The sequence below is a fragment of the Helobdella robusta genome, assembly GCF_000326865.2.
Source record: "Helobdella robusta unplaced genomic scaffold HELROscaffold_13, whole genome shotgun sequence".
NCBI classification, from domain to species: Eukaryota; Metazoa; Annelida; class Clitellata; order Rhynchobdellida; family Glossiphoniidae; genus Helobdella; species Helobdella robusta.
The window spans coordinates 3,184,336-3,200,124 of NW_008703718.1; the positions used below are offsets into that span (position 1 = coordinate 3,184,336).

Genomic DNA, 15,789 nt, shown 5'->3' on the forward strand with positions numbered 1-15,789 from the left:
TGATGACGACGATGGTGACGATGGTGACGATGATTATGATGACGATGACGACGACAATGATGAGTGGGACTGGAAGAAATTACTTGATCAATGAAGCGTGAATATTTATATTATCTTTGATATCAGGAGAAAGACTGTTGCCTCTGCCTGCCGCATCCCATCACTGTACTGTGTGTCTTTTCTTGTTCTCGTGTTATTGTGTTTTGTATGTATGTGCGTATTTGCGTGCGTGTGTATGTGCGTGTATGTGTGTGTGTGTGTAGTTGAGTGTCTTTGTGTATATGTGTGACTATGTTTGTGTTTTCTGGAGTTTGGAAATTTTTCTACATCAGCCTTGTATATTTTATGCTACTTTTTTTAATACAAATAATTTTCCATTAAAGAAAATAATTTGTTTGCTTTTTTAAGTAAAGTTGAAATTTTTTCCTATTTGTCTGTTTTATCTTTATACTTGTTCATCTGTTGGTTTTATTTTGTTTGTCTGTTGTTTTGTATGTGCTGTATGTGCATTTATTTTGCTGCTATTTAGTAGGAATACAGACGATGGTGATATGATAGCGACGAAGATGCAAATAAATGATAAAAATATCGTTGTTTGATAAGTTTAAGATAATTAATTAAAACTGCTAGTCCTAGATGAGTGAAAATACTTGATGGTGTATGTGTGAATATGTGAGGGAGAATTATGATTTTTGCTAGGTAGGTTAGTTAATTTCATTGCTATGATTGTCACACCGATGATTCTACGCGAGTTCGAGTGACAACCAGGCTAAGGATGATGATGATGATGATGATGTGATGATGATGATGATGATGACAATGTTGTGATGTTTTAATGTTGATGACGGTGATGTGATGATTTGACGTTGATGTGATTGACAGTGATGATGATGATGATGATAATAATGATGATGATGATGATGGTAAAGATGATGATGATGATGATGCTGGCAACAATGAATCGTTTGATTTCATTTTAGAATGATGACGAACTTGAAACAACGATTTAACTTATAACAATACAAACTATGATGATGATAATGATGATAATAATAACAATAATAATAACGAAACGAAACGAATAATGATGATGACTTAGATGATTGATAGTAATGAAGTTTCTGTCCTACAGAACGTATAAATCAGAAAGATTAAAAGACAAATACAAATCTCAACTGCTTATGCTATAATCGATATATCGAGTCTGCTGATAAATTGAAATGTATCGAATCCATCCATCTATCCTTTCATTCATCTATCCATTCATATATCCATTTATCCATTTATTTATCTATCCATCATTCATTCATTCATCTATCCTTCCATCCATCTTTCTATCCATTTATTCATTCATTCATCCCCGACCGTCAATCTATCATTTTTTTCTTGAAAAATTTTACGAGTTTTATTTCAATGACCATTTGTTAAGATGACTTGAATGTCGTTGTTGTTTTTTCTGTTGGTTTTGTGTGGATGTTGTTGTATTTTTAGACTGATGTCAGCGCAAGGATTGGAGCTGCAGTGTGTAGATTGAGTCGTTGTTGTTGTCGTTGTTGATATCGATGTTGTTGTTGTTTTGGTTGGGGGTTGTTGTTGTTTTGTTGTTACGGTTGACAGGTTTTTTATTTATAAGGCCAGTGCTGGCTGTTGTTGGCTGTTGTGCTGTCTGTTTCTTGTTACCATGCAAAATCCCGAAGTCGGTGGGATTAAATTGCTTTTGCAAAAACTTATAAAACATCGAAAAATCTTGTTCCAATGCAAAAATTGGAAAATCGATTCGAGAAAATTTTACGTTGGAAAAGTTTTTTTTCTTCATTTTGGTGATGCTTGTGGGAAGATTTTGTTGCGTGGATGGCTTATTTTTAAAGGAGAAATAATTACAAAGTCTGTCTGGAGAATGATGTCGTAATGATGATGTTGTAATGATGATGATTTGTAATGATGATGATGTAATGTTGGTGTTGTAATGATGGTGTTGTAATGATGATGTTTGTCATGGTGAAAATATTTTGGGCATTCAAATTATATTTGACGTTAAATGTTGTTGTTATTGTTACAACCGTCACAAATGTATCCGCCAGAGGCGCTGGTGTCGCTACGAACGCAGCCAGTGTGAGAAAGAACTAAAACCTTCTGGCAGCAAGTTATTTTTAATTCCATTTATTCACAAAAAAAAGTGAAAGAGTCAGCCTAGCAATAAATGCTTATCTAGGGTTGACTCCCATATAACAAGAAATAACATAGTAAATAATAAGTTATCTATCTAATAATAAGTTCGTGACGCGTCGATAAGAGGGGCGATATATTAAATAGTGAGGTTGAATTTTTGATGTTGGAAAGCGATCGGACGTTTGTGTCGAAAGCAATATTTGATATTTGAGTCTGCGTTGTTATTTTCATTGTATTTGCGATAAACGTTAGTGAATTGTTATTCAAAAAGCGATAGTTTCTTGAAAGTTAATTTGATAGTTTGTGAGCATTAACTTTTATTATAAAATTAACTTACGTTGATTATTGATTAATTGGTTAACATTGGTTATCGATTTGTAAATAAAATAATAGTTTAAAACTTATATCGTGTCGATGTTTTTCATTGGAGATAAAAACAAACTTGTTGTCGGCCGGCCAGTTTAAACATTATTTATAGAAGAAAAGGATTATTTAAAATGTTTTTGTATGTGAGGTGTTTTGTTGTATGCAAAATGTTTCTTATGTTAGATGTTGTATTGTATGCAAAACGTTTTTTGTATGCTAGATGTTGAATTGTATGCAAAATGTTTTTTGTATGTTTTGTATGTGAGATGTTTTTGTATAGAACTGCCAGAACGGATTACACTTGTTTTGGAATACTGAGTTTTTCTAATCCTATAATCAATTTATCGGAGTCTTTTTGCATTTTTTTATTATTGTTATTTTTATTTATTTATGCGTACATACAAACATACATACAAAATAATACAATCATACGTACATTCATGCACGCATGCATGTATACCTTTATATAAATATATATACATACATATGCAATTTTTTTTTCATATTTTATTTTTCATTTTGTTTAATGCACTTTACGAAGGAACAAAGAACAAGAGTATACAACCGCTCAATAAAATCTGTTATCGTTTTTCTTCTCTCTCTCTCTCTTTCTCTCTCTCTCTCTCTCTCTCTCTTTCTCTTCTTTAATTACTCAAACTCTTTGTTCAATAGTTTTCTGCTCATTAACATGTTTGTTCTTTCATTGATTGTTTTGTTTTAAGAGTTGTTTATTCATATTTTTTAGTATTTTTTGCAATTTTGTGAAATAATTACTCTTCATTCATTTATCCATCTATTTAATTACAACAAAAAATATTTACCATAACTTCATTTTTCCATTCATCTATTTAATCTTTTATCTACCTTTCCATCCATCAATTTATGTATTAATCCATCCATGCATTCATCCATTCAGTCATCTATTCAACCATCCATTCATTTATTAATTCATCTGTCTATCCATACACACTAACTTGACGGAAGGCTGTGGAGCTCCCCTGCTTGCATGACACGTGACATCAAATTTTCCGCCAATGGGAACAACGATGGGCTGAGACATTCTAGAGGGTTCTAAAGAATCTTCTGTCAGGTCGTCGAGATCTGTATGTATCACCAAGTGTATATGTGTGTGTGTGTGTATGTTTCTGTATACATATGAGTTTATGTATTCATGTATGTATCTGTGTATATATATATATATATATATATATATATATATATATATATATATATATATATATATATATACATATGTATGTATGTGAGAACTCAATTGAGCCAAATAATAGACGCTTATGGCCAAATCATCGAGAAGTCCTCCTCCGAGGAGGAATCCCGGTCAACAAATGTTTCGACCATAAACAACCTCCTTACATTCTCGGGGGACCGGGCCACGTTCGTTGATTACTCGAACGCCTCTCGATGACTGTAGATTTTTCAGCGGTGTTAATCTGCTATTTCCTACCAAAATTCAACTTCATATTTCCATACAAAATCGTATCACTGTAGCCATGGCTTGCTAATTCAGCCGACGCTCCTTTTTATTTCTATTCTGCCACAGCCAATACGAAGCTTGCTCTGCGCTACTAATATAATAATACTACCAATCGACGTTCCCACAGTTCCTCTTGCACCAGCCTCAACGGCGTAGAACCTGGTTAAAGGCTCTTCTCAATGACTGGTGACTTTTTAGCAGTGTTGATCTGCTATTTATACAAAAATTAAGATTTACATTTCCATACGAAGTTGTATCACTGTACGGTATTGGCTTGTTAATTCGGCTAAAACTTTCTTTTATTTCTATTCATATATATATATATTTATGTACGTATTTATATGCATACGTATGTGCGTACGTATGAATGTACGTGTTTGTGTTTGTGTGTGATTGTGTGTGATTGTGTGTGTGTGTGTGTGATTGTGTGTGTATGTGTGTGTGACTTATAACTTGTGAGAGTTTGTTATTTTTGCAGATGTCATCCCATCATTTTTATTTTTTTTGGTATTGTATTAGCGTGTTATAAATCACATTGCAGTTTCTGTGTCTTCGTTTTTTATAAAAAGTTTTTTCACGATTCTTTGGCCCATAAATTGCAATTTGTTGGTAATCTTTGTATTGCGTTTTTCAATAATGATAAATGATACCAAAATTACTTATTTTGTTTGTTTTGCACGGAATGAATCGTAACAGCTGTAAAATTGATACAGGTACTATAACAAGTCGCTTCCATCAGTTTACAGAGCATACAAAATAAAAATAATGAACAATTCCTAATTTAACAAATTTCAAAAACTTGAATTTTACTCAATTTTTTTTAATTTTTGATAAATCCAACGCTCGAGAATACTAAAAACAACCAAGAAGTAACAGAAAAAAAAATAAGCGTTAACAACAACACTCCACCCCACCTCTACACCACTTTGGTACCATAAATTTGTCGGCATACCTACTTATTCCGTGATGTTATTTTATACTCTTCCCATATGAGTGCAGCTAAATGCATTGAAATATTTACGATTTCTGGCTTTTATGCAATAGATAGAGATAGTTGGATGGTTAGATGGATGGATGAATAGATAGACGGTTGGATGGGTTAATGCATGGATGGATAGATAGATGAATGGAAGAATAGATGGACGAATAAATGCATGGATGTATAAATGAATGGATAGATAGATAGATGGATAAATGGATGAATGAGTAGATAGATGGATGGATGGATGGATACACTTAGGTTGTATGTTAGTGACATGAATGTGTGATGTTCTGTGTTTAGTTTTTATCCCTCTACATATTAAAAAACAGTTGTTAATGATCCATTATCTATTCAATAAATTAATGTTCAGGTGTTAATTTATTTTTATGGAAAAAGTATTTCTACTTTAAAAAAAATAATTTATGATAATTTTTTGGTACATTTTAGAAACAACGCCAGCTATGCAAGCAAATAAATCGCTAGAGGAAAATTATTATTACAGATTATAATGGCAACAACAAGCAAAAAGGTAACACAACAAAAAATAATAGGATTAAATAAAGAGCTCAAAAAGCAACTCTATGCGTTAATCCAAAGTTAAATCAAAAAGAAGTAAATGAGAAAATTGCCAAAATGAGTTAAAGAAAAATTAAATTAAAAAATAAAATACTGAAAATGAATATGAAACCCTTCAAATCAAAATAATTTATTTAGCTAATTAATTAATGAGTTTGTTGGTTTTGTATTAGCTATAATTGAATAATATTTGTAATGATACTTTAACACGATAATGATATTAATAATTGTGATATAAAATAACAATAACAGTACCGATAATTCAATTGCAACTGGAAAGCATGGAAAATTTTACAGAAAATTAAACAAGATCAAAATTTTTTATCTTATTTAAAATTTTTGCCTGGAAAAATAACAAATTCCTAAGATAATCCGTGAAATAAATTCGTAAAGATTGTGTTCCGTGTGTGTAAACGTTAATCTTAATCCCTTTACGAACATCTACCTATCTGTCTACCTACTTACCTACCTACCTGCCTACTTGCCGCTAAAATGGTTTGCCCACCTCTGATCTAACACTTTAGTGCTATGTTTTCCACTGATGTTGAGTTTGTTGATTTGAAAGTTACTGTTACTAACTTTGTATTATTCACTGTTAAGCTTATTTGTTATGTTTCAATTAACATTATTGTTATTTTAATTGTTGTAGTTATATTATTATGGATGTTGTTAATATTATTGATGTGGTTAATGTTATTGATGTTAATGTCATTGATGTGGTTAGTGTTATTGATGTGGTTAATGTTATTGATGTGGTTAATGCTGTTAAGACGTCAGAAGTAACAAGGTAAGCACGAACTAGTACAACCTTCTTGCTAAATAGCCTGATAATTTTACTAGAGTGAGTGTGAAAAATAAACTTCGCTGCAACAAGGTCGTAAAAACTGAAAAAAATTTCTAGAAAGTGATAAAAGAATGTTAGAAAACATTTAATGAAAATGATTTTATATCAATTAAAGACTTTGCAATATATTTATTACCACATTTTAATTCATTTACTTACAAAGACTTCAATATTTATTTCTTAATAATAAAAAGTTACTTAACTAGAATAAACATCCATGTTATTTTTTAAAACATTACTTACTACTTAACTCTCTTAGATTACTAAAAAATACATTACTTTTAGTATTATAGCAGTAAATGTAAAATTTTGTATTTAATATTTCGAAGTTTTTTAAAGTTATTTCTTCTTTTAAGTTCTATTCGCGATACATAAAAAAAATAAATGTTTATTGACATCAATAATATCACATAAATGACATTAGTAACATTACATATAATTGCATTAAATGGTAACACCAATACCATCAGTCAATGTATAACCACAACTGAAAATAAAATACTCCTTGAAACAACATCGTTATTGGCATAAAATAATACTAGCCGATATATTGATAGCAATGAATGAATAATAAAAATGGAAATATATAATATGAAGAAAAATAAGTAGATAAACAAATAACAATAATATTAATAATAACCAATAAAAAATAATAATAATAACCAATAAGAAAAATAAAAAAGGCAATAAAAAGATAATATTAATAATAATTGCGGAGAACTACGAGAGCGTGCCAACACAAACGCCCGCCAATAAAAACCTCATCTCAGCCGACGTTAAATCCATCCTAACGAACAATTTGCCGAAGATGAAAATGTTTAAGTTTCATTTAAAGACAGCTCGTAACCCACAATAAAAGTTATTCAGACTTTGTTCTGAATTTTAAATAAATTTTATGGTGATGGTGAACTGGTTGGTGATAATCGCCATGATGGTGGTGTGGGGCTGCTTTTGTAGTATTGAGTGCGATTTAATTTTGTTAGTAAAATAAACATTTGTGTGATTGATTGTTGTTGTGTAACGATAATAAAGAGGATGTATTATGAACGCTGTGAAGAAATTTGAAAGTAGGATTACATTGAAAAACGCGTTACATCAGATGCTATTAATCTTTACAGAAGGAAAAGAAAATCATTTGCATTTATATTCACCCACTTTTAATAATTTTGTATAAAATTTTCCATGGAAAATTTGAAACCTCTTTAGTTTTAAGTATATATAATTATTGAACACTTTCGTAATTTGATTTAAACTAAAAATAAAAAAATATATAAACTCGATTTTATGCCACTTTATCTGAAGGCGCGTTCGTCACTTTTTATTTAATTTACTTTTAAACTATTGGACCGCCTCTCCATTTAAGCTCTGCAGAGCACATCTATCCATCCATCTACCTGACTATCTTTTCATCTAACTATCCATCCATCTATCTGTCTCCTTTATCTAGCCGACCATTAATCAATCCTTCTATCCATCCTTCTATCATCTGATCAACCTCCATCCTTATTTTTCGTCCATTAATCCATCAATCCATCCATTTTTTTTATTTTTTCATTGTTTCATGCATTCATAAATTCATTTTTCTTATTTACAATTCCTTCTCAGAATCTAATCATCGTTCAACTTGTCAGCCAGTCAAATAATTCAATCATCAGCTCGTTCTTCAAACTGTTTTTTAATTCATCCTTTTTTATTCTACTAATCCGTCAATCCATCTCAATGATAATCCACAGTTTAATCCAACATTTAATCCATCCATCAATCTATTCATCCATCCGTTAATATATTCATCTACCCATCCGTCTATCAGCACACTTTCCTTCCAGAGAAAATCATTTGCATAAGTGTTCCACTTCTCAACGCAAAAAGTCCATTGACCTTTTGACCCCAACCCACAGATAACCTGGATGTGCGCTTATTTGTTTTCTTCTTTAGATGTTTTTGTCTGTCTGTCTGGCTATCTGTCTGTCTGTCTTCTCTTTGTCTGTCTCTCTGGTTATCTTTCTGTCTGTCTGCATGCTTGTCTGTCTGTCTTTTTTGGCTTTCGTGTTTGTCTGCAAGCGCGGCAGCTGACATTGAAAAACTGACGCCCAAATAATTTTACAGGTCGTCATAGTTTGCTAGTGATAGTGTTGATTCCAGTTGCATTAATTGAAAAATATTTTTTAATAAAAAAAATTAATAACGATATAATAAGCCAGATTATTCTAGTTAGTTTTATTTAATTTAATATTATATTTGTATTATTTGTAACAGTAGTTAGTATTGTGACTAGTATGATTAAATTATGAAAAAACATCACGCAGATCTTGTTCTTTCATTTGAAATAATTTTTCAATCTGTACTAGAGGTAACTCTTAACAGAAAAAAAAACCCAAACAAACAAGCAAGAGACCCACAACAATAATAACAATGATTAAATAAAGATAGTTCTGTCAATGAACACATTAGCAGCAATTAAGTTAGACGAATGTAGTAAGTGGAATGATAAGAGTTGTTGGGAGACCAAGTGTTTCTGACTGGATCGTTGCTGTTATGCACAGATTATCGGCACTCTTTATTGCAGCGTCACATTACATAACAACAACAAAACATTACATATCAACATCAACAACAACACATTACGTAACAACAACAGCAACACATTGAATAACAACAACAACTCTGATAACATTAACAACCCATTACATAACAACGACAAATCGTTGAATAACGACAACATACTATGCAAAATAGGATAATCAATTAGTGCAGAAAGAAAAATGATGCGGATTTCAACGAAACAATCAAAATACCCACAGTTATAAATAACAAAATAAATAAATAAAAAATATGGTAAAAAATGTGAAACAAATTATATCTAAACAAAACAAACGATAATTAACAAAACAACAAACAAAAAAATATACAATAAAAAAATAGTGAACAAACAAACGAAATAATGAACAACCAGACAAAACAATGAACAACCAAACAAAACAATGAACAACAAAACAAAACTATAAACAAAGAAGATAATTGGACGTGTGATAAATTGGCTGACACTTAATCCAGTCAGTTAGTTAGCGATGGCTGCCTGGCAACGTACACGCGATGAAATGGTCGATGGATGGATGGATGGATGGATGGATGGATGGATGGATGGATGGTTATATTGTCACAAATTCTTAATAAAAAGGATATTTGAAGTTAAGTGATCATGAAAAAAGATTTAATTTTCTGAAAATAAATCGGAAAAATTAAAAAAAAAGCTTATAATAATCAATGAATCAAACACCTAACCATCAATCACCTAATTATCAATCAACCAATCAAAGGCAAGTAAACAACTAACAAGCAAGTGTGACTAGTGACGTGTAAGAAGAGGACCGCCCATGTATGTCCACACCCTCACACACGTACACACCCGCCTCTGATGACGTCACTTTCTTTATTAGCAGGCTGCCGTTTGATAATGTTGTGTACCTGAAAATAAGCGAAGTGAAAAAATTTAAGAAATGTTTACTTTTAATCCGAAATTCTCTGAATATTTAAATGTTGAAGAAATGAAATATCGAAAAATAATATTATTTTATTTTATTTATATTAAATTAGTTTGAAAACAAAAATCGCAATAAATTGGAAGAAATTTTTTGAAGAAAATACATATTTATATTTAAAAATAGTCATTTTATGTCAAGAAAAACTAAAAGTTTAATGCAACAATTTAAACCAAATAATTTTTATTAAAATTTTTTGCTTACAAAATCATTCCAATTTTATTTCATTTAAAAAATCCTCAACAGATTTTTTGAAACAAATGAAAAATTTTGTAACATTATGTCTGAAATCTAAATCCATGTGAATACGTAACCTCTTGAGACAAAGTTGAAATATCGAAAAAACCTACCCAAGTTAACACCTAAAGACAACGCGGCAAAAATATGAAGATATGGGTAAATAAAAAACAGTAGATGCCATCATGAGATGAAATGAAACTGTGTTGATGTGTGTGTGTTGATGTGTGTATGTGTGTGTGTATGTGTGTGTGTGTGTGTGTGTGTAATATTGCATAACTGTAGAAGAAACATGAGCATATCCTATATCAAAAAAGAAACCAAACAATCATAAATTGAAACGTCCAAACATACATACATAAATACCAAAAATACCAAAAATACATATATCTGTACGTATATATCTGTACGTGAAGTACAAACAAACAAGTATACACATATACATACGCACATAGGAGCATACAAAAATTAATAAAATACATTCCTGCATGAATGACAAAAACACATACAAACAAACATACATGCAGGCAAACGTAAATACAACACAAACACATAAGTATGCAATACGGGCATACAAACGCATACAGACATAAAATACAACATGAATAAATGTACAATACAATCAACATACATACAAAAAAGACGCATATAGATAAACAAATAATACAAGCATACATACGTATAGACAAACATACAAAACAGACATACATACAATACAAAGTACAAATATACAGATATACATATACAATACAAAATAGAAACATGCGCCTGTCAAGCAATTGTTCAATTACACATTAATTCTGAAGGTCAAGTTAGAAGGTCAGGCTGACACAAAGGCGTTGAAAATTGTCTTCTGTCAATTTCGCAAATTAATGATGCTAATCCAATTTTAAGTTCCTGTAACGTAATTATTTTAATAATAATAATAATAATAATAATAATAATCATAATAATCATAATAATATTAATATTCATAATAATAATTATAATAATAATATTAACAATAATAATACTCATTGGAACTGCAAGCTAGAACCAAACTCCTCTAACAACTACGTCATCTAATGTATGCCTATGACATCATAACGTCACAAGTATGAATAATGTTTTCAGATATCTGTGAAATTTTGTTGATTTATAAATTGAAATTTAAATGAATCAAATTTAACGAATTTTTAAAAATTAAACTCCTAATACTTACTGGTGCGGCTAATGAGTGACTGAGTTTTAGGAAAAAAATTAGTTTCAATCTGAACATCTCTTTTCCGAGATACTTTTAACAACGCACGGTTTGAATCAAAGCTTGCTTTTCATTAATTTTTAAATAAAAATAAACATTATTTATTCAGTTGTAAAAAAAAGACATAACATAGGTTACATAAAAATCAATAAAATAATTAACCAGAAACAGAAAATGAAACACTTCAAAACAAACAGACAAAAAAACAACAACAAAAAACATTTAGTGCCATAAACAAATTGAATTAAACGAAATAGAACGAGAGGAACATAAATTAAAAGAGCGATATTGATCAGAACGTGTCTAATTGAACATTTCAACTGCAACGAGACACTTGAAAACGAATTAATCGCTGCAGTTGTTTATGTGGGTTCATCTTGATGAGGTAGGTAGGTTCATCTATTTATAAAAGTTTGTTTATCGGTGGTATCAGTTTTGTTGCTGATTTTTGTTTTGTTTATGTTGTTGTTGTGGTTTATGCTGTTTGTTGTTGTTGTTTGCTGTTGTTGTCTGCTGTTGCTGGTTTTGTTCGGTGATCTGATTTTTGATTGTTTAAAGCATTATCATTCTGTTATCATTATCATTATCATCATGCCGACAACTGCCGACGTTACTTTATTTTTTGCAATTATTTTTTTCATTTTGCAATTTACAATGGTTGTTGTCGCTGTTGGTTCTTTTTTGTTTATGTGATGTAAAGAGAGATTTTGTTTTGTTGTGTTGTTTATTTTTTATTCTTGCTAACATTGTTGCCAAAGTTTTGTTGTTGTGGTTGTGTGGTCGTTGTGGTTGTGTGGTCGTTGTGGTTGTTATGGTTGTGTGGTCGTTGTGGTTTTTTGTAGCCGTGTAGTCGTTGGCGTCAAGGCGGTTTGTGGCTTAGCATTGTGTTCTTCCTGTGTAAGTGCTGTGTGTGCATTGTTAATGTTCCCGGGTTCGTTTTAAGTTTTAAAGAAATATTTATGGTACCCTTGCGACTTGAAAAACTGAAAATGAATGTTTGTTTAAACAAAACTTACAAATGCAAAAACCTCCCACACGCATGTAAACACGCAAAGACTAACACACACGTATAAAACACATACAAACACATACATATAAAAAAATATGCATGCATACACACACATGCACACACACACACCCATACACACTCTTACAAACAAACAAACAAACGCAGAAACAAAAAGATACAAGGGAAAGATGCAAGATGACATGATCAGCAGCCAAGCAGGCAGTGACTCATTTGCATGGGCATCAATAACAATTTAATTGCTTTCGGATCGTTAGTTCATTATCAGATTTGTTTCTCTCTTCTTATCAGATTAATTAGCAATTGGATTGTTTATGACATCAATGCAACACAACAACAATGATACGACTCCATCATGAACAACAAAACATTATTCCTCATCTTTAACTCCACGTCAACCTCAACAAATGGATGATAGATAGATAGACAGATAGATAAATAGATAGAAAGTTAGATAAATATATAGATAAATATATAGATGGATAGATAGATAGATAATTAGACAGATAGATAAATAGAAAAGATAGTTCAATGAACAGATAGATGGATAGAGAAATATACACCGAACAACACAATAAGAGCTAATGAAGAGCCCAAAGCATGCAATCACAGATCCCGTAATTCTAACAATTTCATATCGACATTCTCCTATTCTTTGGTAACGTTATAACTTTATAACAAATATTTGTAACGAGTTTTTGTATGTGGTATTAACGTAATTGTGTGTAGATTGCGAATGAATGTAGATTGAATTGTGTACCGAGAGATTGTATCAACCAAACATGTGTTGATAAGAACGTTGAAGCCTATGTCATTTTTATATGTGTGTGTGTGAGCAGATTTGTATGTGTATGTTTGTGTATCCTTCCATGCCTTCATCCATTCATCTTTCCATCCATTCATCCATCTATTCCTCCATCCATACATCCCTCGTTCTATCCATCCATGTAGAAATGCAATCATTTGTCATCGACATTCAAGCAGGCACCATTGTTTATGTTACATTTTGACATCAAAATTAATCTATCTGGTCAGTTATTTATGCGCTCCATCATCCGTTCATTCGTTAGTTCATTCGTTCACTGGATCATTTCTTTACTCACTCACTCACTCACTCACTCACTCACTCACTCACTCACTCACTCACTCACTCACTCACTCACTCACTCACTGTCTCATTCTCTCATTCACTCATTAAGTCCTCAATAATTACACCAAAGATATTAATTCAATACAAGATATAAACAAACTTTTGATTTGGTATATCATCTTCAACTTCTTCACCCCCATCCCCCATATCCCCATCATCCCCATCATCCTCATTATTTCCTCTTCCTCTCACCACGTAGCCACCACCGTTGTTGTCAGCGATGATGACGTCATTGAACTTCCAGCGAACGAGGCGTGCGTTGTGGTAGTGGCAGTCGATGATGGTTCGTGCGAATGGCTTGACGAGCAGGTGTGGTCGGAATGTAGACGTCTCCAGATCCACTGTCGTCGGGTCTCCTGTTCGGAAGGTTGTTTTTTGTTCGTGACCGTGTGTTTAATTTTTTACATGGATATATTCCAGTAATGTGTACTTATGTCTATGAACGTCTTTGTGATTGAGACGTTTATGATGTAAGCCGTGCACTGTGCGTTACATGTTGCATGTTGATTGAACGCCAATCAGTTTTTTGTAACCGTTTCTAATAAATAATTGCATGATATCAGCTCTCTCCCTCCTGCAATAAAGCATGAAACGTATGTATATTTCTAATTTTAACTGCAATAAAAAAACTTATTCAATAATTCAACATTTTAGTAAAAAATAATTCTTAGTTCTAAGACCCACCCAATTCATTAACGTAGAAATGACAATTCTTGCAGTCACTCCATCAAACAACAGTTGAAAGAAATTTAAGCACACACGCACACGCAACAAAATATAAAACAAACTAAAGGCAAAAAACTCTTCTGTTATCTCTCATTTTGCGCATATGAAAAGAACAAACAAATATTTTGTTATCTCATTTGATGTAGCTCCAGTTTATGTGCTCATGTGAGCGTGTATCAAATGGACCAAAGCTCTGATGAAATTATTTCTTCCTGCACTGTATTCCTTTGCACACCTCACACACACTTCTTCAATGAGTTATCCTTACAATGCTGTTTCTCACCCAATATCTACTCTTCCAACATACATACCATTCAATGATGTTGGACAGTTGGCTGACTGGCCAGTACTATTATTTCGAGGCGTTTTTTCATACATATCTACGAATTACATTTTGAAATACATCCAAAAATATCGTGAAGTAATACAATAATGCTTAATTACCTAATACATTGAATAAAGTTATACAAATACTACAGTCGAATGAACCAAATTGTATCCGACCAGCATATAAAATCATTAAAAGGTACAAGCCATTTGGAAACAGCAGACACGCACGAACACACATAAATAATCCTAACCTGTATATTACAGATGCGTGCTATGAAATTAGCAATATATAAAAATAAAATAATGTGAATTATGGAATTATGTTTGGTGGAAATTCTCTTTTATTTTTTAATTTCACACAGCACACACACACACACACGACACACACACACACATGACACACACATGACACACACACGACACACATACACACAATCATACACACACGCACATATGCAAGCTATTCAACTAGTTATATACAAAATGTACATTACGTAAAAACATTTTTAAAATTATTTTTAAAAAATTATATGCATACATTTACGGTTTATTTGTCTGATTTTTTGTAAATATTAATTTAGTTTAATAATATTAATTTAATACAATCCACTACATTCATAATGTGGTATTTAGTAAAAGGCATGCAACATCATATGATCTTTCTTAAAAGCGCTTTTTGAATTGGAGTCAGGCTGTGACACTGGACCAGAGAGACAGACTCCTTTCAATATCACATCACGCGTTATCGTGAAAAATAAGTCACTCCCGACCTAAAACACATAGGTTGATATCGTAAACAGACGCCATCGTACTGCTATTTTTTATGTAATTTGATATTCTATAAGTTGTTTTGTTTGTTTTTTACTGTAACTGCTAACAAAAAAATTTTTCTATTCATAGAATGCGTTTTATACTGTTTAAAAAGTTTTATGTCTCAATGCCATCTTTGAAAAATATATCCATTACATATCAGATGAGTTACATTGCATCAAATTTTGTTATTTTATCCGATAAATTTCTAAAAAAAACTATTCAATTTATCTGCAAATGGGATTTTTTTATTCAATTTGGTATAGAAATTCGATCTCATTGAATGTTTTCAAAACTT

General features: G+C 31.5%; 1 protein-coding gene across 1 annotated transcript in view; it reads right to left on the bottom strand.

Moving 5' to 3' along the window:
* HELRODRAFT_97596 (hypothetical protein) overlaps positions 1 to 15,789 on the bottom strand; it is a 44,128-nt gene that overhangs the window by 16,393 nt on the left and 11,946 nt on the right. Inside the window, exons 6-9 of the mRNA XM_009014335.1 lie at positions 13,854 to 13,966; positions 13,086 to 13,120; positions 9,767 to 9,897; positions 3,506 to 3,636 (exon numbers count right to left, since the gene is read on the bottom strand). Of these exons, the coding sequence (XP_009012583.1) occupies positions 3,506 to 3,636; positions 9,767 to 9,897; positions 13,086 to 13,120; positions 13,854 to 13,966 (410 nt within the window). The remainder of the gene's footprint in view (positions 1 to 3,505; positions 3,637 to 9,766; positions 9,898 to 13,085; positions 13,121 to 13,853; positions 13,967 to 15,789) is intronic.